Source organism: Meleagris gallopavo, chromosome 2, assembly GCF_000146605.3.
Source record: "Meleagris gallopavo isolate NT-WF06-2002-E0010 breed Aviagen turkey brand Nicholas breeding stock chromosome 2, Turkey_5.1, whole genome shotgun sequence".
Taxonomy (NCBI): Eukaryota; Metazoa; Chordata; class Aves; order Galliformes; family Phasianidae; genus Meleagris; species Meleagris gallopavo.
Window position 1 is genome coordinate 21,857,285 of NC_015012.2, and position 21,846 is coordinate 21,879,130.

Consider the following 21,846-nt stretch of genomic DNA (forward strand, 5'->3'; position numbering starts at 1 on the left):
AAGGAAAAAAAGCCAATCAACCAAAAATAAAAAAACCCAACCCCACAACCAAACTATGATGAAATACAGTAGTAAAGCATAAAATCATAGAATGGCCTGGGTTGAAAAGAACATCAAAGATCATCTAGTTTCAACCCCCCTGCTATGTGCAGGGTCACCAACCATCAGACCAGGCTCTCCAGAGCCACATCCAGCCTGGCCTTGAATGCCTCCACGATGGGCATCCACAACCTCCCTGGACAACCTGTTCCAGTGTGTCACCATCCTCTGTGTGGAAAAACTTCTACCTTATATCCAAATTCTAAGATTTACAGAGAACAGGTACTGAATACTACCAAAAGCTGCAGGAAAATTACTTGTTGTAAAAGGAAATAAATATTGGTGGATGAAAGAAAAGGGACAAATAAATGTCTAGAATAAAGTCAGTAAAAAATAGCAGAACCATTAATTCTTAAAAATAAGTTGTAATTAGATGAAGAAGACACAATGCAACACAAAAAATACGAAAACCGTACCAGAACATGTTCCCAGTTCTGCATTAGGTAAATGTCTGCCTGATCAATTATGAGCATTTCTATGGATGACAGAAAATCAAAGTCTCTCTTCTTCTCTCCCTCTGTGCCAATGATAGTCCTCATACCCAGGGGAGAGGCAATGATGATGTCTGATGAATAAAATGGCGCATACAATCTCATGCTCTTTTGAAGAATCGCAACGCCTGTCAGAACACAAATAGCATTTCTTAGTCAAGGTTAAGGATCAACCATTTTCTTCCAGAAGACTCTGTAACAGTAACTCCCTACATTTCTTCTCCCTTAGCACATGCTTGTGATTATAGCAGAACAAAAACAATCTGGCTGAAACTTCTTTTCCCTGACAATGTGCTTATCCACCCTTCCTCCATTTCTTAAACCTTTGGCAGATTTTCATTGTTAGAACTCTTTCAGCAGCTCTTTCTTTTCCCAGTTTTTTCATAGCTTGCATGATATTACTGAGCCAAAATGCATTTCTCTTGATTTACTGTTAAAATAAAAGAGAAGGAACGAGAGGCTAAAAAGACGAAAAAAAGCAGAAGTAGAAATGATTAACTACTCCTTTCACCCTCACCTCTAGGCTTTGGTCCATGTCATTATCTACTATAGTAACAGTTATTTCAATCTGTCATGAAAGATTTAGCATGGAACTCCTGAGCGCTGATTGCTTTCATTCACAGGGTCACAAGAGATGCTACTAAAACACCAAGGACAAGGTTGAGCATGTTACAAAGGCAGAAAGCATAGCCAGACCTACACTTCTGCCAGGGAAAGTGCTACCTGGTTTCTCAAGGACACGCTGCAGTGTCAACTAGCTTATGCATCACCTCTGATGATAAAGAGAGGAAAAGCAAAGAAGCAAAGGAGAAGGAGATTGTTACCTATAACTGTATGGACCCACAGTTTTCTGATTTTACAGTCTCGATTTGAACCACATTCAAACCACCCACTACAGGCTGTCCAACACAGGTGTCTCTTCAGCTTATTGCCCTGTCTGCCTGAAGCCAGCTACTATAAACACAGCTGAAGGCACATCAATAATTCCATAGGGACATTTCCTACTGGCTATTTTAACCCAATAATAAAATAATTATAAAAAAAAAAAGGTTAAATTTCCAGGAAGACAGCACTTATCTCAAAACATGGTGGCATATAAATATTTTAGAAATTCTAAATGTATTTGGTTTAAAAGCACGAAAGGGTGGTTTTAGTAAGGCATAACAAACGTGCCCTAAATTAGGTCTTAGTGCTGAAGTAACAGGATGCAAAGCACATTAGGAAGGAATAATTATGTTGCTTCTATGATTTGTTTCTCCAATTAACAGCACCCAAAGTTTCTTCAACCATTTCTTCACACCTAGTAAATGGATCAAGGAGACTGCACTATGGGAGAGGATTGAAAGGCAAATTATTTTGCTACAAAATGTAAGATGTACTCAGCAAGACAGATAATCACTGGGGAAGCATGAAAGATTGAGTGGGAACAACTTGCATCTTCCACTCTATCATTAAACCTCTTGGGATGCCAATTTATCTTTCAAGGGACAATAATTTCAAGAATCTCTTATCTGCCAAGTTAAGTCAGAAAAAACTCATTGAGGCAGCTCCAGGAACCAAGCTAATTCTTTGCACACTTAGTTACTAAAACAGCTTGAAATTAGTACAAAATAGTCTTACATTTACTGTTTGTCCAACAGTCCTAATTGCTGGCCATTCCTTAGCGTTTAAGAAACCATGGGCAATACAGTAGAAAACTGCTTTGCTCAGTACTGAGCTTGAGTTTTGTTTTCACTGGTACTACTTCAAGATACACCATGAATATGCTAACTTGACCTGATATATATATATATTTTTAAATAACACAGGTGATTGTGCTGCACAATCAAGATTATCCTCTTTTAAACGAGGTGTGGGCAACCCTGCCACAATAAAGCAATCACTGCATTTTAAGGGACTCTGAACTTGGAGTGAAAATGTTTACTTTTATATTTTCTCTTCCTTTTTTTATGGCAAGGAATGGAATATTTTCAGAAATATTCATGATGCCACTGCAGACACAGCATAAATACCTCAGAGCCCTGAGTCTCACCAGCCCTGATGGCTCCCAGACATCAAGGAAGAACCTGTTAGATTGCCCCTCACTTCTTTATAAGCCGAAGTCACGTTCTGTAGGTCATTACCAATTCTGAAATGGTCATCAATGTTGCCAGCGAAGACGGCCTCATAATCTTCAGGTCTTTTCAGGTTGGGGGGCTTCTCGTCTGGGTCAGAGCCAAATTCCCCTTTGAAGCGCTTTTTATTACTTACATCTATTTTTCTTTTCTCATTCACTTCAAGAAGACTGATGAAAATGTGCACAATTCGCAAAGCGCATTCCCGGAAGGGCACTATCATCAGCACCTGCACAGATCAACAGTTACAACAGAACAACCCAGAAAACACAAATATCCACAGCTAAGAATGTTAAGTAATTGTTTTGTCTTTGAAGTGCCCACATTTGGGCCTCCCAGCAAACAAAACAAGCATCAGCTTTGAAACTGTGCAGCAGACAGCTGGCACAACGAGAGACAGGCTAATCCAAGTTGAATCTACCTGATTATCAACCAGTGGGTGTTGTGGATTATTGATATGAGCCCCAGTGCGATGATACTTTGGACTCTGTGGCCTAATAGCAAATGTCTTCCAGGCACAATCAAGAGATGTGGAAAGGCACATGGAATGTATCACGTAACAGCAGCAACAGAAATACCTCCCAGTAAACTACCAGGACATTTACACAGCCTGACCAGACCCCCAAAGCGTGCAGGAAATTGCATTACTGAAGTGCTCTCACCTTAGGTCTGGTGAGCCCCTGATCCCTGAAGTCGTCACTGTCAGTCCCTGGCTTTTGGTCTCGTTTTTTGGCATTGTTGCTGAGCACCTGGGCATTTGCCTTCAGAATGTGGTTCAAGGCATGTAAGCAGTAAGCATGCCGGATTTCTTCTCCATTTGTTAAAGCATTTCTCTCCGGATAGAACAAGTCCCTGTAGGTATTCATAATAGAGAAGAGCTCTCTTTGTAATGGGGTAAAAGAGGAATCACTTGGTTTGCTTGCCGAGGACAAGAAATGTTTATTCACTTTTGGCCAAGTGGATTCTAAAGGCTTGTGAAGATAAAGCTGTTTCATATTGAATTCTTTGTCTAGCTTTAAAGTTGTATGCTTCTCCAAAGTAGATGAAAAAATGAGCTGACCCAGCCTTGGCCACTGAAGGAAAAAAAAGCAAACAGAAAAGTCAAATGTACCAGGTCTAGTACAGCATAAAGCACATCACCACAGCTTGTTTAATCAGTGTCATGAAATTTGAACAGTTATCTTCTCATAATACAAGCTGAAACCTTTTTTTCAATATGCAATCTCTTAGCATCTAACTTCAGCTCACTAGGTCTGGATATATTTTGCAGTGATACTGTCACCATTTTGCAAATAAGAAAACTGATGTCATTTCTGCCAGTGCTGGAGTCCAACTACATTTACAGATCAGTCACACCTCTGCATGATTTTATGGGCAAAACCTTTCAATGTAATAAGAAAAAATTCTTGCCTTTAAGTCTCTTGTCACACAAGTCCCATTCTATTTCTGTAATGTGTCTGCATCAAATTAAGCAAAGATATGCCATACAATGCTTTAGGTGGCACTGGTATTTCTGACCATCATATTAAAAAAAAAGAAGAGAGAGAGAGAGAGAGAGAGATAGAAAAGGGAAAAAAAACCCATCCCAGCTAGTTCTCTAACTGTATAATCATTGGGTATCTTCCAAGGAAAGTCACCCAGCATATGGGTGACCAGAATGTGAGGCAATGCTCCAAAACAAAATCAGATGTGAAAAAGTTAAGCAAAAGTTTGTCTAAAAAGAATATTTTGAAAAACAGTATTGTTTCAAGTAATGAGGTGGATTCTTTCTCCCCACATATTGCTGCCAGTATTAACAAAAGTACTGAATTCCTTCTTAGCTGCTTGCAAGTATGTACAAAGAACAACCTTGAAACAAAAACACAAAAATGCATCACAAGCACTGCTGATACTTTCCGTGGCCACCCCAGGAGCTCAGCTGCAGTGCACCTCTCTGGCACACTGCTGCTACCACCCCAAGATCAGCCCTGCTTCCACCCAGTGCCAAGAATAGCACCAAACCTTGGATCTCGTGATTACAAAGCAAAAGGCTCTGATTTTCAGATGTGTCACCATACGCTGACATAACAGCAGACTTGATATCCCAACTCTCGCTCAGCATTAAGCAAAGAAGAAACACTTCAGCAACAATAGTGACAAAACCTTGGCAACTCCACAGTCAATACCTAATAAAGACTATGAAACTACTTCACTTGTATACAAAGATATTTTTATCCCAGGATCTTGAAGAACTCTGGCTTGCTACAGAACAACATTACCTTGCTTTGACTTGAAGTTTTAGAAAGCGTAGATATTTTTTCTACTTCTTTTTCTTCGAGTTCTTTGTCCATGTGCTGCTTGAAGGGATCTGTTTTAAAACAGAAATAACAAAGTCCTGAGAACTACTGTAGCTAATGGCAGAACCAAAAGTTTCAGAACAGATTTGCAAGCGATATGGACAGTTTTTCTGCTGGCCAACACTGCAGCTCAATCTAGCTACTTCAAAGCACTGGGAGACAAGAGAAAGGATGTCAAATTCTCTCTACAAAAACAGAACAGATTTGACAGATTGCCTAAAGAATTTTAAAAATAAAAAAGGAATGTGGGGAAAAGAAAAACTAACTAAAAAGAAAGAAAAGCTAACTAAAGTACTCAAAGTTTAAACCACAAAACAAATGTTGGGCAGGGAAGCACCGTGCAGTAGAAAAGATCGGCAATGTTCTGCCTCAAGCTCTGACACTGATGAACATCAGTTAGTGCTTCCACTCCCTGCAGGTGAAGTGGGATGTCAACAGTAAAGATCTAAAGCTTAATGCCCTCAATTTGTGGTTCTGCTGAGGGCTTTGCATTGCTGGGCAGTGACATGAGCACAGTTAGTGATAAAGCAGAGTAAGACAAGATGATCAGGAGACAAGGTAGCAAGGATTGCCAGAACTGAGCAGAATTACGATTCATCTAATCAGCAATTCTTTTTGGAAAGGAAAGAGATGAGGAACTGTAAAATCATACTATATTCAGAGCCTGGTATGCACAATTAACATGCGAAGCTTATTTTGAAAACCAAACCCTGTATATTGCTTGCAGCAGTGTAACACTAAGGAAGAGCAATGAGAGGACACTAATGCCTGCCAAAGGATATCTAATCCACATAAAATTATCCAGCAGAAGTCCAGACATTTGCTAATCACGACACTTGAAAATACCTCCCAGTAATGCACATGAGTAGGGTGTCATTCACCCTTCAGTAAATTTTACAGATTTCAGCAGCTGTAAAGTAAAGTCAAGGAATGATACGAAGCAGGGTCACTGACCCTGGAGGTGTCCAAGGAACATTTGGACGTTGTGTTGAGGGACATGGTTTAGCGAGAACTATTGGTGATCGGTGGGTGGTTGGACAGGGTGATCCTGTGGGTCCTTTCCAACCTTGGTGATTCTATAATTCTATGATTTTCAGCAATCCTAGTCACCCCGAGGATTCACTTTCTGCTGTCTTAGGTGATTCATCTTCCATAATCAGTTATAAAGCCACTTCTATACGAATCCAGTGAAAAGTAGTGCATCGTTTATAGGTTGAACAAAGCTTTTAGGATACTTGGCATGCAGTTGGAGAGTGCTGGTTCTTATTAAAATGCAATGCCAACAGCCTAAGCAATATCCTCGTGGTAACAAGAATGAGCTGTTTCTTCTATCACATGGCCCTTTGATGCTTCCACACATTCCGTGTATCAACCAGGCTGCCTCCCAGATCTAATGTCAGCTGCTGCTCTAAGATGACAAGCCAGCATCACTAGGGATGCTACACACATATTCCTCGCTCTCAAAATACGCCATCTGATATTAAAACCACAGAGCATGAAATATGAATAGGAGCTCTGCAAGTGCCAACATGCGGCGTGTCACTGAAGGATCACACACCCGTGTGCACAGCTATTTGTATTACACATGGTGGGACGACTCCAGCACTGGAGCTCAGATTTCACCCATCAGTGCACTGCAGCACCAGCATGCTGGGCTACACCCTTAGAAGATACCACACAGACCCCCTTTTGATGCCTCCCTGTTCATGGCGAAGTCACACTCCTCTGCACATGCTTCAGAGTGCAGAGAGCCCCAAGCATTTGTCTAAATTATAAACTGCCATTAAAACAGAAGAACAAGATAACATCCTCTATGTATATTTCTAGTTTCCTCTAGTTTAGGCCTTAACCAGTTACAGCAGAAACCACGCACAAATCCCTGTCCACATGAGCTACAGAAAACAAACAGTTCAGCTGTATGCACGTGTTAACTTCAAATGTCCCTTATGTAACAGGCTCACACGTGGGCAAAACAATAAATAGTGTAGCCAAAGAACTTGGCAGCTATATAGCATCTCATTAGAGAGTTTGATAATTTATGTGTTTACACTCAAAAGGCAGATCACCAATGAACATTAATTCTACGTTTTACCTTCTGAAAAGGCTTGTGAAGAATTGCTCTCTCTCCTGTCTGCATCGCAGTCTCCACTCTCCTCTTCCATGAAATTGGTTTCCAAGCTAAACTCAGCTTCATGTTTCAAATCAGTAAACTCCTCAATTGCTCCATGATTTGGATCACAGGAAGTTTCCACCCCATCAGCCTGCTCCTGGCCAAGTGCCTGTTCTGGTGGGTCTTTAGCTGTGACTTCTTAGAGAAAGAAACATGTTATTTTCTCCTGGAAAAGCTACTACCAATAGCTACTTCTGGCTGCCTATGTCAAACACTTTTACATTACACTTTTTCCTTCAAAAATCTTACGCAAAAAAAATAAAAATAGGCCTTTTGTTTTACCTTTTTAAAAATTTTTATTATTATTATTATTTTTAAAAGCTATCGTTGTCTAATATGCCAAAAGTTAAATAATATAAAACATAGTTTCCCTGAGAAAATTTAAGAAAAAATATATTCAGAGAATAAAAGTTTTAGCTTCCAAAGAATCTGAAGAACTGAGAAAACAAAGAGTCGACTCCTCCCTCCCAGAATTTCCTTGGGAACTTCATGAATGACGATGCTTCCTCATATGGGAGGAGGTTTCCTTAAAATTTAAACACTCTTTCCTCTGGTGTGAGGCAAATCTTTCTCTTTGCTCAGCAGCAGCAGCAGCCAAGCCAGATGCTGTGTGAGAGAACAGCTTGCGTCTCCCAGCAAGTGGGTGAGAACCCCTGGTATGCTGCTCCATGTGGATTCCTCCTGTGCTGCCACACAAACAACATCTGAGGAAGAAGCAACAGGCTGGCAGCTGGGAGATGAGGGCAGCTACCCTTTGCCCTGCTAAATACCCCAGCAGCTGCTGCTCACACTCACAGAGTGGCAATAGAGCAACAGCCAGAAGAGCACCCAGCCAATCAGCCTGTCTGCACCAGGATCAGGGCTAAAAACAGACACTATTCAAACTTGCTAACTGTATGGGGCTGCTGAATCACGGCCTGAACCTTTGATTGATCACCTGACGCAAGCAATGAGTCAGCCATGGGAGCACAGGTGAAGGCAAATCACCCGTGCTGCAGGAAGGGGTGGAGCCTGGCTCCACCTCTCCTAGATCCATTTAAGAGCTGACTGCCAGTGGGGAAGGATCTCTCTGGAGATCTGCTCCATCAGGAGTTCATCTTGCAAGCCCAGGACAGGGTGAGTAACTTTCTCTCATTTCCTCCAATATAAATTATATTAGCCAAGCTCCTAGATATATATATATACTATCTGTATATCCATTGATTAAACACTAACTGGACAATAATTACTAAAGCACAGCAAAAGAAACTACCTTCTTCTTGCTCTTGTAGACCATTCTGATCTTCTTCACCTCCAACAGCTTCTTTGGGCTCCTGGGACCCTTTGCTGTCCAGTTCTGCTTCACTTTCCTCAGCTTCTTCTGATTCACTTTCATCTTCCTCTTCCTCACTCTCAGACTCAGGAGATGCCTTCAGGGTAGCCAGAAGCTTGTGATAGACAGAGACTTGTTCCACCTCAGTCTCTGAATCGCTTTCTGCACTTGATTTATCAGAATTGTCAGACTAAATATGAAAACAATAACAACAGCAGCAGGCTATTAGACAGCAAGCGAACACCCTCAGCTCCAGCTCCCATACTACATTTTCTTCTTCCCATTCTACCCCTATGCAGATGCAATGAGATTTTCCCCAAATCTCTATCTTATGTGAACAGTTATATCGAACATTTCCACATGGATTCTGAAAGGACCTGGGCAGACTTAGGTCCAGATGCTTTGTTCTGCACCGATTTGACTCAGAGCATCACAAAGTTGGTTTCTTTCAGCCTCAGAGAACAAATCTGTCCTCGTGACAAACAGGCCTTTGATATTCCTACAAAAACCACGTGTAGAAGGGCATACATACTGAAAATGCTTTTGGCTCTCAAAAAGAGAAATGGAATAACCTTCAGCTGACCAAAGTTCACGAAGGAATCAGGTCTAGCTCAGCATCTAAAGCTCTAAGCTTCAAACAAGCCAGACACCAAAAGTCAGGTCTGTCCCAGCCTTGCACAAACTAAGAACAACATGCCAGGTTACAGCCAACATCATAGCAAAACCAGGACTATAAGCACAGCACCATTTATTCTTTCTTAGCTCCTTTCAGCACAATGCAAAAACTCAGTAAATACAACATTAATGCAAAAAAAAAAAAAGTGCTAAAGGAAACAACTGAGCAGAGTCATTAATTACTTTCTCCACGCTAAACTTTGAAGTCTTGAATTGGTCTGATGATAAGGGAGGTTAACAAGCCCTAACTGAAAGAAAACTGAAGCACTGTAATCTGAAGACAGGAACGAGCATCAACATTTCTTCATTCAGCAGAGAACATATCATTCAGAGATACAGAGAGCATCTCATTCCCTAACTCAAGCACCACTGTGTATTAATAAAATAACTTAAAGCATGTCCTACTTTTTGCCATGGCTAAGTAACATTAAAAAAAACAAGCAAGAATAGCAGTATTGTATCCTGTTTCTTCTGCTGTCTCTTGATATTGCAGTTACGAGTCTGACACTACACAGAACAATTTGGAATCACAGAGAAATATTCATTTTTTCCTCCTAAAAGCAGGTTTTCTAAAAGGAACAACTGAATCTTCCTGAACAAGAAAGGCACAGTGTTCCACTTCACTGAACTATACAACAGGTAAAGTGAGGAAGAAATAAAAATATATTACCAGTTCACATATTTGAGTTGCTTCTGGTCTTCCAGAAACCCTGAAAAAAATCACCAAAATATCTTGCTGTCAATGATATTATGCACAGGATAAACACAAATGAAGAAGAGAAGAAATTGTTGAGCCTTAGAGCAGTTGAAAGAAAGCTTAAAGCCAGAGCATCACACAATTCTCCTTAAGGAAACAGAGTCAGGGCTCACCCTGACAGGCTACTCTCAGCTGGTGCTACAGCCTGTGTGTGGAGCCCAGGTGTGTATGATCATGAAGAGAAACATTTTAAAGCATTTCTGGCTTTAATCAGAATACCAAGTGTTAAAAAGAACCTGAGCACAAAGGCATAAATAGCGGGAAAAGTCTTCTGAAAGTGCTGAGCTTTCTGCAGGACACCAGAACCTAGCAGGACTTGGAAAGAAATTCCCTCCTCTCCTCATAGGGGGCCAGCCTGAGCGACGTGAAGGAGGCCTGCAGGGAAACTGCAGGACTCACAGAGGCTGAGCAGAGCGCGAGGACTCGCTGGAACTGGCAAAGCAGCAGCCTGGCTCAGCACAACGTGCGTTTACATCTGTAAGCAGGACTCGGGGCACCCAGCCGTAACTCTTAGCTGGAGGAAAAGACGGAGCGGCGCGGCAGCTGAGGGCAGGGTCGGGCAGGAGCAGCAGCTCCCTCTGGCAGAGGCCTCACCCCAAGCGCAGGCATCGGTCCCGCCCGCCGCTCTCGGAAGGCAGCTCGTACAGCAGCCAGCCAGACGGGAGCCCACCTGTGGCACCGAGCGCTGCCCAGTGGAGCGGGAAAAGCGCATCAGTTCACCAGCTGGGGATTCTGCCAACGGGACGCTCTAACCCAACCCCTCCGAAAAGGCGCACGGCCTGGGCTCGGTACATAGGGCCGTGCGGAGGCGGCCCGCAGCGCTCACCGGTCGCACACGGGGTGCTGCTCCCCGAACTGCCGCAGGTGTTTCTTCTGCCGCTTGCTCAGGCCACGCGCCAGCTCCCTCCCGCCGCGCCGCTTCCCCATGCCGGCACCGCCGCGCTTTACGGCACGGCCGTCAGGGGCGGCTGTCGCAATGCCGCGTGGCGGCGCGCTGCGGGCGGCTGCCTCGCTCTCCTAAAGGCCGGCTGCATCTACAGCACCCAGACAGCAGAGATGCGTTCCGGGACGCTGCCAGTCTTCTCTATGGAGGAGGGACTCTCCCATGTGCTGTTAAGTTTTCATTGTATATATTTTATCGAAATAAATGTATCGTTCAGTCTCTTATCCAAGTGTAAGTTAACTTTAAATAGTTTTGCCGTGAGTTACTTAGGCAGCACAAGTTAAACCACAGATGGTAGAATTTTAATTCCCCTTTATTTCATATGCTCCATTTTGTTGTATATAATGAAGATGCAGACTGTTTAAGATACAAATCCCAAGTTACTCAGAAGACAAGGCAGTTCATTTCTTCCTGCAGCACAGCCCATGCTTGCCTATAGTTCTGTTTTCCACCCCATACATCACTCCCACAATACCTGGCACTTCCTGATGCGTTCCTGTTCTTTTCCTTACACAAAGAAATCTTGGTGTTATCTTGATGTGCTATTTCACATAAATGCAGAGATTAAAAGGGAAATACCTGTGAAGATCCAAAAACAGGGCCATGACAGAACCTCCTGCTTTCCTAACCACTGGTGATCAATACAGTAATGTTTGACAGCTGCTTCATATTTTATGAAATAAAACATACAGCACAAAAACCACCCAAACTTTCTATTTCTCACAGGCACCATAATGAAGCTGAAAGTTCTTTGCTCACAAATGGTCGCTGAATCAGAGTATGCCATTTCAGCAGGTCAGTTCAGTTGAAGAACTTACAGGATTATATGTGGTACTTTCAATTCACACAACAGGTTTTGGATTATACAGGTAGAACATTCTAAAAACAGAATGAATTTTACATTTCAAATAACTAAACACTGGTGTTGGCGCTACTTGGTTTAAAGGGGCTGTTCTTCACTGTACTTGCAGTGCCCTGACAGTTAAAAATTAATTGGATGAGGTATATAAGTGCGGGTGGGCAGGTTCTATATAAACCTGAAAAAACAAAACATCTGTTTATAAAACTGTTTACATAATATATTGGTCCGTATATTTTGACACCCAAAGTAGGCTGGCAGGTGTTAGTGAAAAAGCACTTGCTTCAGGAAATTCACCTCTAACTTACAGTTACCAATGATTCTGATGATTGAATGGACTTGAAGACTTGTCTGTCTACAGTGCCAGCATTAACCCAGTCCTATTCAGACTGAGACAGTCTTACTGACAGCATGCTGAAGTTCTCTGTCATATTAGGAACTTCTTTCATGATACTTCTCTTATACTTACTACAACTGTTTGGGGCTCCAGAACAGCTTTATACTGGCATCTGTTTTCTGATCTATGGAAATTTATTTGCTCATACTGGCAGAAAATGCTAGAAATCTGCCTAAACAAGCTTCAAGATGGTCGTAAAGTAGTATTCTGACAGCAAGGAACTTTTACAAACACTGCTGCTTCCTTTCCGTTAAAGCAATGGTTTGGGTTGTCTGCCTTAGCTTTCAAAGTATGGGTGAACTTCATCAAATATTTGTGCAATGTTAACTGCCTGTGTTCTTGAGCATTTTCAGTTCTCTTATTCTAAAGTGCTCAGTAAGAGTATACTAGCAGGCAGGAATTTATTAGATATGTGCAAAGGGTCAGAGCTGATTTCAGACTACAAGTGCCTATCTTCAAATGCCACAGAGCATAAGGAAACCTGAATTCTGAACTGGGCAGCGGGAAAGCAAAAATTTGAAGGTTTATTGTTTTATTGCTGCCTAAGTTCATAAATAGTAAGACTATATAGAAAGAGAGAAGAAAAAAAAAATTAGCTTATACGTGTTAAAATCTGGCCCTCTGAATGACTGACCTGGGTTAATATTTGTTTTTTAGATAGGGCTAATGAAGTATCAGCCAGAGGTGAGAGCAGCAGGATTAATGTGTCCAGGCTACAGGGTAAAACTGGGCTACAGCATATTGAAAATTGAGCTTTGTTACTGAGTTATCAAGACTTTTTCATCTTACGTTTCCTTTACAAAAAGGGTACTGATTTTGAACTGATGCTAAGGATTCAGTTTAGTTCCATGTCAGAAAACCACTGAAAGGAGGAAGTATCAGTTGATACATACAGCAATACTGACAGTGCCTCGACTGTTTCAGACTCAGTCTGGAGTTCTCAAAAGGTAGGAATACTTTGTTGTGATGCACAGAAAATCCCATGAAGGGTATGTTGCCTTAACTTCAGGGCATGAAATCAGTGATCCTGGTGATTTTGCTCTGTGAAAGCAAAAGCAGGCATTTCAGACCGATTACAAATCTGCCTGGGTGTCATTTAAGCTTTGGATGTCTAACTTAGAAGAAAACAATACAGCATGCTCAAATACTGTTGTTTATAAGTAATGTGAAAATTGCATTTTCTTACTTCCTCTAAAACGTGTACTAAAAGAACAGGAAAAGAAGTAAACAATCAAAAGAGTTACTGACAATATGGTTAATCCAAAGTTCTTAAGTGAGGATCAGGAACTTGCTGTGAAAGTCAGATGCCACATCAGTGGATGAAAAAAGATGATCAGAACATACCGCAGTTATTGTGTTACGCAAAGGCAAAACCAGAAATAAAGATGCTGCTATGGGAAGACTATAGCAGGTAACAAAGGATTACAGTCTCAAAAAGAAGAAAGCTTTGTGCAGGGAAAAATAAGGGTGAGAAGTATGGCCTACAAAGCAGTTCTGTTAAATACTGGCCTGTAACAATCAGACTCTGCACAGATAATTCTGCTTTCTCAGGGTGGAGGTAGCCTGTGACAACTGGTAAGTACAGTTCTGTCAACACTGCTGAGGTCCAGAGATAGTTTTAAAGGTAGACTGGCTTCCCCCAGAATATGGTGAGGCTGCAGGCAAAAAATTCTCCACTAATAACACCTTTTCAAAGATAAAGAATGCCTTCCTGCCTGGGGGCTGCTTATGTGGGTTAATATTTTCCACAGCTGCTACCTAAGTCTGATCCTATTAAGGTCTGATAGCTAAAACCGTCAGCCAACTGAAAAGCCACACTGACTGGCCATTTAGTCAGAAACTGAGGCCCAGAATAGAACACCAAAGACAATAAAAGACAACACCTTAACCTTACTGAGCATCGAACTAAGAGGTAGAAGACTTCGTATTGAGCTCAAGCACATTTTGATACTATATACAGCAGGGATTTGGCAGGTGGCTTATACAAAACTAAGGCATGGCAAATTTGAAGAAAACACCATGCAGAATTGAAAGAAGCTGTTCCTCTCCGAAGCATCAGTTTTATTTATCCAAGCCAGCACATAGTTTCTTCCCTACTGTTATATAATATGTGATATGGTTTTAAGAAATGCTATATTATACTAAAAAGAAAACAGCTTGAAATTGTGGAAAGCAGATACTTTCAAGGGATAACCAGGCAGTATATCTTCTCCTAAGTGATCTGATTAACCACATTTTTTTTGCTGTCTGGGCATATTGCAGAAAACGCTCAGGCAGCTTTCCTTCTGTCACAAATGATACCAGTTTTACTGACTGTCTTGAAACATCTCTCCTGAAACAACTTTGGGCCTCTCTACAACTAGAAAACATAGCTGATCTTCAAGCATAAGCTTGGTTTCACATCTTTCAGCTATTTCCCATTAAGATTCTGCACTTCTGTCTGATAACAACACTAAGCTTCTTTTCTTTTGTGAATGTGACTTTGAGGACTGTCAGCAAGTATGGTCCAGGCTCTTTGGCTGTCTGGTCAAGGATATTCCTTATGTAAATTATTCTTAATAGCAGTTAAATTAAGCCAAAGTACATTTCTACAGTTCTGTCCTACCTGCTAACCTAGTAATATCAAAGTGCTTAATGCAGTCTGAAGTCACTGACTGTTTTGCATCTAGCAGCATCTCTTTTGATTCACAGTGAAGTAACCTTCAAGTTAGCTGAGCACCCTTTTGCTATCTGTACTCTTTTTTCTCCCTCTAAGCAAAACCTGTGTCCAGCTAGACTAGGTTTACTGAATAGTAACGAACCCACCACTTTAGAAAAATGCTATACCTTTCCCTGCAGTGAAATAAGGCATTTAATGCACCATTTGTCCTATGTACAACGACACTTTCTAGCATGCATTTACTTTGCAACATGGTCCTACAGCTACTTCATAAAATTAGAGACTTACACCTGTAGAAAGCTCGTATTTGTACTGGAATCAATGTGTTCTCCTTTCAGCAAACAGTTAATGCTGGAAATGAGGCTACTGGAACTATAAGAGCATAGAAAAATCTCACTGTATCTCAGTGCTCCTTAAGACTGCATTTTCTGACATACTACATGTTAATACATAAGCTGTATACACAACTGGGATTTACTTATTTCAAAGCACCACTAACAAAAAAACATCTAACAGTCTGGCATCCTTCACCTTAAACTTTACACTAATGCAAGCAGTATCTTCTAAGTACTTCAGAATTCAGAAGCCACTCGGTGTCAAATGGGGATCTAGGTTATTTATAAATACATTTTAGCCTTCAAAAAACATTACAGATGATCACAGTTTTTGATCACAGCGTGCAGTCAAGCTTCTTCACGTTATAGATGTTCAGTTAGTTCTGGAGCTACGATCAAGAATAACTCAGTAAAACAAGAATATATTTAATTATTTTATAAAACAGGACTTTTATTTATCAGTAGATTGTCTTAGTAAATTAGGTTGATAGGAGCAACTAGTTCCAGTACTAACACCCAAGTACCTGGTGAATTCATGATTTGACTTCTGTTTCTTCTACTTGAGGTAGAGTATCCCAAACTGGCTCCCGGATGTGTTCAGGTATTTTCTCTATCTTAGTCTGGTATGGAAGGAAGGAAACAATTTATTGTACCAACTAGTTAGATGTTAACTACTATGCTTTGTTTATTTTGGTTTCGGATATTTATGGGATTAGAAGTGCCACCTAGTGACGTTTTTTAGTAATACAGCCTGCTTTCAATATTTAGAAAAAACAGTCTACAAACTACATGTGTTTCTTCTAGTGACTTTCTGAAGAATTCAGTAATTACTAGTACTTGCATCTGGACTTAATCTCACAGCAGTTAATAACATGAGATGGAAACTTACCTTTTTTACTTCCATGGCAACCCCTTCAGGTAAGTTTCGTTCAACATACTCTAAGTACACCGCAGCAGTACTGCCCGTCAGGTGTTTTAACTAAAACAGAAGTGATGTGGTTTTTTAGTGAAGGACTATTACAATACTTCAAATGGAATATGAAAAAAAGGAGTTTGCTCTGACTTCTCTAGTTTTTGCAGAGGCCAGCTCCCATAAAAGGCCACCTCCCATAAAATTCAACACAGGCAGGTAAGCAGTACACATCTTATGCAAGTATAAAGTAACAATTCCATGCAGAACTGAATATATACTGTGTGCTCATACATATGGATCGTGATAGAATTAGACCTTAATACTGCAAGTATCAGATCAAACTGCAGGTTATGCCAGAACTCATAGCTTTTTTATACTCTCAAAATTCAAGCAGGATTGAAATCCCCCGACTCCAGAACTCTACCATGTTCTCGATTCTAGTTTCTCTTGGAAAGCAGAAGTTGTGTTTATGGTCTGTGGGCAGCCATCAGCAATGCTCTACTGTCTGAGGACTGAGTGCAGAGACACATTTTACTAAGCACAACTACACCATAATAGACCTACAGGCCACAAAATGCTGGCAGTAAACTTTTACTCTATGAAAGACAACCACAGCTGCATTCTAAACCATACATAAGTCTGTGTCACCAGCCACAGAACTAGTGGTTTGTACACACTTCCTTTCTGGTATTTCTCCCCTTACAATTTTAGTTTGTCACATGATGTTGCGTGGGGCAAAAGCATTCAAAATATCAAGCAAACTCATGGCGAACAGAACTCTCAATTACTACCATGACAATGACTTACCTGCAGCATCTTCCCTTCCATGAGAAAGTTATTATCCTACAGATTATTGGAAATCGAGAGCATAAAATATATAAAGGTAACTCTGCTATCTACCTTATTTTTAAATCATTCTTTCGTATACTGGTCAAAATCAGCCTTGTAGAAAAAATTAGATGGGCTGCACATTCAGAATAATTTGTGCCACATTTGATGTACCTACATCAGTGCCCTCCTACTGTATTCCCAGCATTCATCTCCCCAAGCTAACTGAATTAATATTTCTTCCTTTTACATCTTTCTTACCTCCAAACAGGTGTAGTGTGTTCTCATTTCATACTGAACTCTGTGCTTCTTGTAAATGTGTACAGATTTTAAAAGCGTAAGTCGTTCTATCTTCTTTGGAGGTCTGTGTCTGAACAAAGAACAAAGAGAAGATGCTGTAATGTTGAATTTTATATAAATGATGTTAATATAAATTATCTGAGATTATGGTGAAATCTCTGCTGTTATCTGACATTTAGAAGATGTACAAGGCAGTATGAAGTACTGGTACAGCTTGGTATTAATGCTACAGCACTGATGACTGTAACAAGAGTATTCCTGGTATCTTTTATGCAGTTACAATGCAATCCTACTATGGCAGCACTGCATGTAGCACTGCTTCTGCTTTCTCATCACCACGTTACCATCTAAGAAGTGTCAGATTTATAATCTGAGAAGGAATGTCAGATAAAACCCATTTATTCTAAAAAGGAAATACTTGTAAGCACGGAATTTGAGTTACAGCAGATCATGTAAAAAGCATCTGACATCACATCATGCTAGAGATGGGTTACTTACACTTTTTCAACAGTTATGCCAAGTTCTTTAGCTGCAAGCACTGCAAAATACTCGTAGCTGTCCAACACAGCTTTATCGTGGCCTTTAACTAAAAGGGACAGTCTCCGGTACAGTATTTCTGGCTCATCTGAAATAGACACCTGTATTTTTTAAGAAAAGGTAAGTGTTACCACTCCATGTCCTCCTTTATTAATCCAATCACTACATATCTTCTTAGCCTGCGTGTCCCGTTTGTAAAAGAAGAAAAAAACCACACACATACTGTTATTCACTCATTTGATATTTACCTGCAAGAGGATAACCGTATTAATCTCAATCAACAGAGATCCTTCATCTTACTGTCCCTCTAAGTGTGAAGAGAAACCTAACTTCTGAATATTCAGGCAAAATTTCTCACTCAAGAATGCAAAGGGAATGTCAGCTAAAAGAACACTTGCAAAGGCATGAAAAATAACTTCTTATTAGAAGTTAAAGCAAGTTTGGAGCAGCAATATGAGCATTCTAAATAGAAGTGTGAAAAACATGAAATTCTCAAACTTTTATTGGTTATCATTATGGTCAGGTACAAGAATTCTCACCTTCCTAAAATAAAGCTATTTAAATATACCAGTCTTCCCCAGGCATATTATCCTTTCTATTTGCCTAGGTTAGAAGTCTGTGACTTTCAAGTTACAATTTTATGACTTCTAGTTTGAGCGTTCATTTCTAATGGCCTGGGCTCACTGTTCATCTGAAAAGCCCTGGTTTACTCTCCTGCAGTTCAGAGCAGTAATGCCAGCACGCAGCAGATGTGGCAGGAAGGCTGGTTTTGTGTTGTGGTTGAACCTGGCAGGCAGCTCAGCACCACAATTTGTTCACTCACTGCCCCCTCCCAGTGGGGGGAGAACTGGGGGAAAAAAAACAACAACATAGAACTTGTGGGTTGAGATAAGAACTATTGACTGCAACAGAAAAGAAAGAGGACAAAAACAATAGTAATGTAATACATAAATAAATAATATAAAGAAATATGTAAATATTATATATGTGTGTGTGTGTGTGTGTGTGTATTCCTCTCTCACTCAATACACACACACAGACACACACACAAAGCAAGGGATGCATAACACATCTGCTCCCCACACACTGATCGATGCCCAGCCAGTCTCTGAGCAGCAGCAGCCCCTCAGCCAACTCCTCTCACTTTCATAGCTTTCACAAGATGCCCTAGGATATGGAATATCCCTTTGGCCAGTTCAGGTCAGCTGCCTGGTCCTGCCCTCTCCCTTACCCCTCAGTCCCCTCTCTAGCAGAGCAGTAAGAGAAGCTGAGAAACCAAACTATCCTCGGCTCTGTACAGTGCTGCTCAGCAATGACTAAAACATTGGTGTGTTATCAATATAGTTTTTCTCCTAAAGCCAAAACACAGACACTACAAAGGAGGAAAGCAACAAAGAGGCGACTGTGAGCTACAGGAATCATGCTGAAAATACAATCTCAAACAGCAGTAATCTAAACTGTTTCTTACTCTAAGGCCAATTTGACATCATCCGGGCTTAAAAAAAACCAAACCACCTGAAATAGAGGGATTTACTTCTTCTCTCTATTCTCTTCATAATTACAATGGCATACAGTACCCTGTTCTATTAAACACTTACCAGAGGATTAGTCTTAGGCTCCTCTGTATGAACATGGGATCCAGAGAATCGTCCTCCCACCAAGTCAAAGTTTCTAGATTGATAGGGAGAGCATGAAATTAATGTTGAAGTTGCACTTTTTGAGGAAGCGTGGGGGAAAAGTGGAAGGGAGGAGGGTCTGTTAAACTTACGGAAGAAAACACTGCTTTTGCATAACTCTGCTTGCATAGTTGACAGGAAAAGATGATCCCTGTATAAAACAAGTGATCAAATTGCTTTTTTTCTTCACTGGAAAGTAGACAGCGAATAATATAGATTTATCAAAGGTTACTTGTATCAGCAACAGAGCATAACGCACTGCTTGACACTGATCTGCCAAACTGTAAAGCTTGCTCCATCAGAAAACACAGAAAAACAGGAGCATGGAATTATCTAAAGTTGTGTCATAAAAATAACAGCAAGCCCCCTCCACACATAGACAAATCTCACAGAGCAAACAGAGAAACAATCATCAAACAGAAACAACAAGAGAAATCCCACACGTTAGGGAAATAATACAACAGTTTGCAGCTATGATTAACCAGGCACCCAAACAGCAATCACAAAGTAACTCTTTATTAGAAAATACATTTTGTGTGGTATCAGATACCATTTTTATGTATAGTGTTTTTTCTATAGTTCTAGTTTGACAGTACAGTGAAACCTCCTTAGATGAACGTAAGTAGGACTTGCTGTAAAAGCAGTTGAGAGGTGTCCTATAAAGGACACTATAGAAAAATTCAGCTTCTGAACTTAACTTGAGATTTCACTCTTTTTTTTTCAACAAAACATTCCCTGTGGTTTTGAATATTTGTGTTGAAGAGAACACAGAAACAGTTCCAAAAAGCACATTAATTACTGAACTTTTTTTTTCCTGTGTTAAGTAGTGAACCCAAACGTCAATTAAGACATACCACACATCTTTCATACCAGAAAAATCTCTCCCTTCTGACATGGCTTTTAGCTTCCTACCACTAACTCCCCATTTGGCAAAGTTCACGTTAAGAACTCCCTGAGACCTAACAAAATTAAATACATCTAAGGAAATTACCCTGATCCTTACACCTTCGTTCTGTGTCTGAAATCAGAATACCATCTTCCCCCCATTAAAGGCAGTATGAAATACACTATCATCACCTGACATCACACCAGGGAAAAGATATACCCATAAGTGTAAAAGTACATTCAGCAAAAGGCTGTGTGTATGAGTACACGGCACAGAACCTATGCAGATGACAAAGGGGAGATTACAGATTGGGCAATCATTGGGTAAGTAATATGCTGCTGTAAGAAGACCAAAAAAGTAATCAGGAATACAATCAGTGCTTTGTTTTTGTGCATATGCAGTCTTTGTTATATAGTCTGTTGCTTTATCTACCTGGCCTTGGAGAATAGATTACTTAGTTGCAGGCAAAGATGCACACCCTTAAAGCATGCATACCATGTACCACGTCCTCTGCTTTAGAATACATAAGGCACAGCCCTTGTAAAACAGACAAATATAACAGAACATGAAGCAGTACAGCTCCACCCCACTTACCAAACTCTAGTCTTTACTGCGTGATTGTGCATATTATCCCAACCACCTGCAGCTCCCTTTTGTCACTAGAAGTGGAACTCTATACTGAATCTAAAGCTCTTGTAAAATAAAGGTGTTCTATGCAAACTCGAATAAAGCAATACTTACAGTATCCCATGTAACAAAGATGGCATTCAGCATTAAAGTGTTTTAGCACTTCTTTTACCCTCCGACTTAAATACTTGATGCCCTCTCGCTAATGGCTGCCATTGATGTAGAAGGGACAATCAAAGTGATACAGAATTCGATTCCCAATTTGAAACACTCCCAGTGCCAATCAGCTGCATTTGGTTGGAGGAGATTCTGGAGCACACAGGAGATGGATGCTTTCAAGGAGTCCACAGGGCAGCACATGCACACAGGGAGAGAGCCTGGGGCTTCAGAAACCCAATGGGAAAAGCATCACATCAAAATCCTCCCAACATGCGAGAAGGCAATTGCTTTTCAAACTCTGCAACAGCAGAACCACCACTACTTTATATCTGAAAAGATTTCCCGGTTTTCACGTTGTAGGTTCAAGACCAGAAATAAGCTCAGTTCAAGACCTCTAGATCCCAGTTACTGCTCCTCGTTATCCCCTTACAACCAGAGTAATGGTTACGACAGACTATAAAACAAGGCATTCCGAAGTCCCGAACAGAAGCCTAACCCGCAGCTAAAGGGACACCAACTAGCAGGACTGGCCCCCAGGAAACGCTCCCCACCTGACAAAGCCTCCTCCACAAGCACCGCGCCGCCATCTTGCCTCCAGCCAGACGAGCGCGACCCGGAAATAGAGAGCGGCCTCATCCTCCACCTTCCGCTCACTGCTGTCCTGGTTACGGAAGAGCGCCCCCCGCCGGCATGACGGAGCCGCGGTAGCCTTAGGCGTAGCACTGCGGCACCGGCGGGCAGGGCCGCGCGCGGGGGAGGCGGAGGCAGGGCGC

General features: G+C 41.1%; 2 protein-coding genes across 5 annotated transcripts in view; both read right to left on the minus strand.

The window, feature by feature from the left end:
• The window catches only part of UTP25 (UTP25 small subunit processor component), a 15,083-nt gene extending 4,154 nt beyond the window's left edge, over positions 1-10,929 (minus strand). The window contains exons 1-8 of the mRNA XM_003202565.4: positions 10,781-10,929; positions 9,868-9,907; positions 8,463-8,712; positions 7,133-7,348; positions 4,963-5,051; positions 3,367-3,777; positions 2,714-2,933; positions 516-718 (exon numbers count right to left, since the gene is read on the minus strand). Coding sequence (XP_003202613.1) covers positions 516-718; positions 2,714-2,933; positions 3,367-3,777; positions 4,963-5,051; positions 7,133-7,348; positions 8,463-8,712; positions 9,868-9,907; positions 10,781-10,881 — 1,530 coding nt within the window. The 5' untranslated portion in view covers positions 10,882-10,929. The remainder of the gene's footprint in view (positions 1-515; positions 719-2,713; positions 2,934-3,366; positions 3,778-4,962; positions 5,052-7,132; positions 7,349-8,462; positions 8,713-9,867; positions 9,908-10,780) is intronic.
• Positions 10,930-11,192: 263 nt separating this feature from the next.
• MRPS10 (mitochondrial ribosomal protein S10) lies at positions 11,193-21,727 on the minus strand. 4 transcript variants are annotated; one of them, XR_004158812.1, is made up of 9 exons: positions 21,625-21,727; positions 19,494-19,552; positions 19,324-19,396; positions 17,687-17,826; positions 17,150-17,258; positions 16,037-16,126; positions 15,672-15,767; positions 13,047-13,194; positions 11,193-11,476 (listed from the first exon to the last, which is right to left on the minus strand). XR_004158812.1 is itself a non-coding variant. In XM_010706744.3 (8 exons), exons 1-7 carry the CDS (start codon positions 21,658-21,660, stop codon positions 15,681-15,683), a joined length of 594 nt encoding a protein of 197 aa, XP_010705046.1. In that variant the 5' UTR covers positions 21,661-21,727; the 3' UTR covers positions 11,193-11,476; positions 15,672-15,680. The 4 variants fall into 4 exon arrangements, 3 of the variants coding, with proteins under 3 accessions (XP_010705046.1, XP_010705047.1, XP_003202628.1); XM_010706744.3 differs by lacking the exon at positions 13,047-13,194; XM_010706745.3 differs by lacking the exon at positions 11,193-11,476 and having other exon boundaries at positions 11,483-13,194.
• Positions 21,728-21,846: the final 119 nt, after the last annotated feature.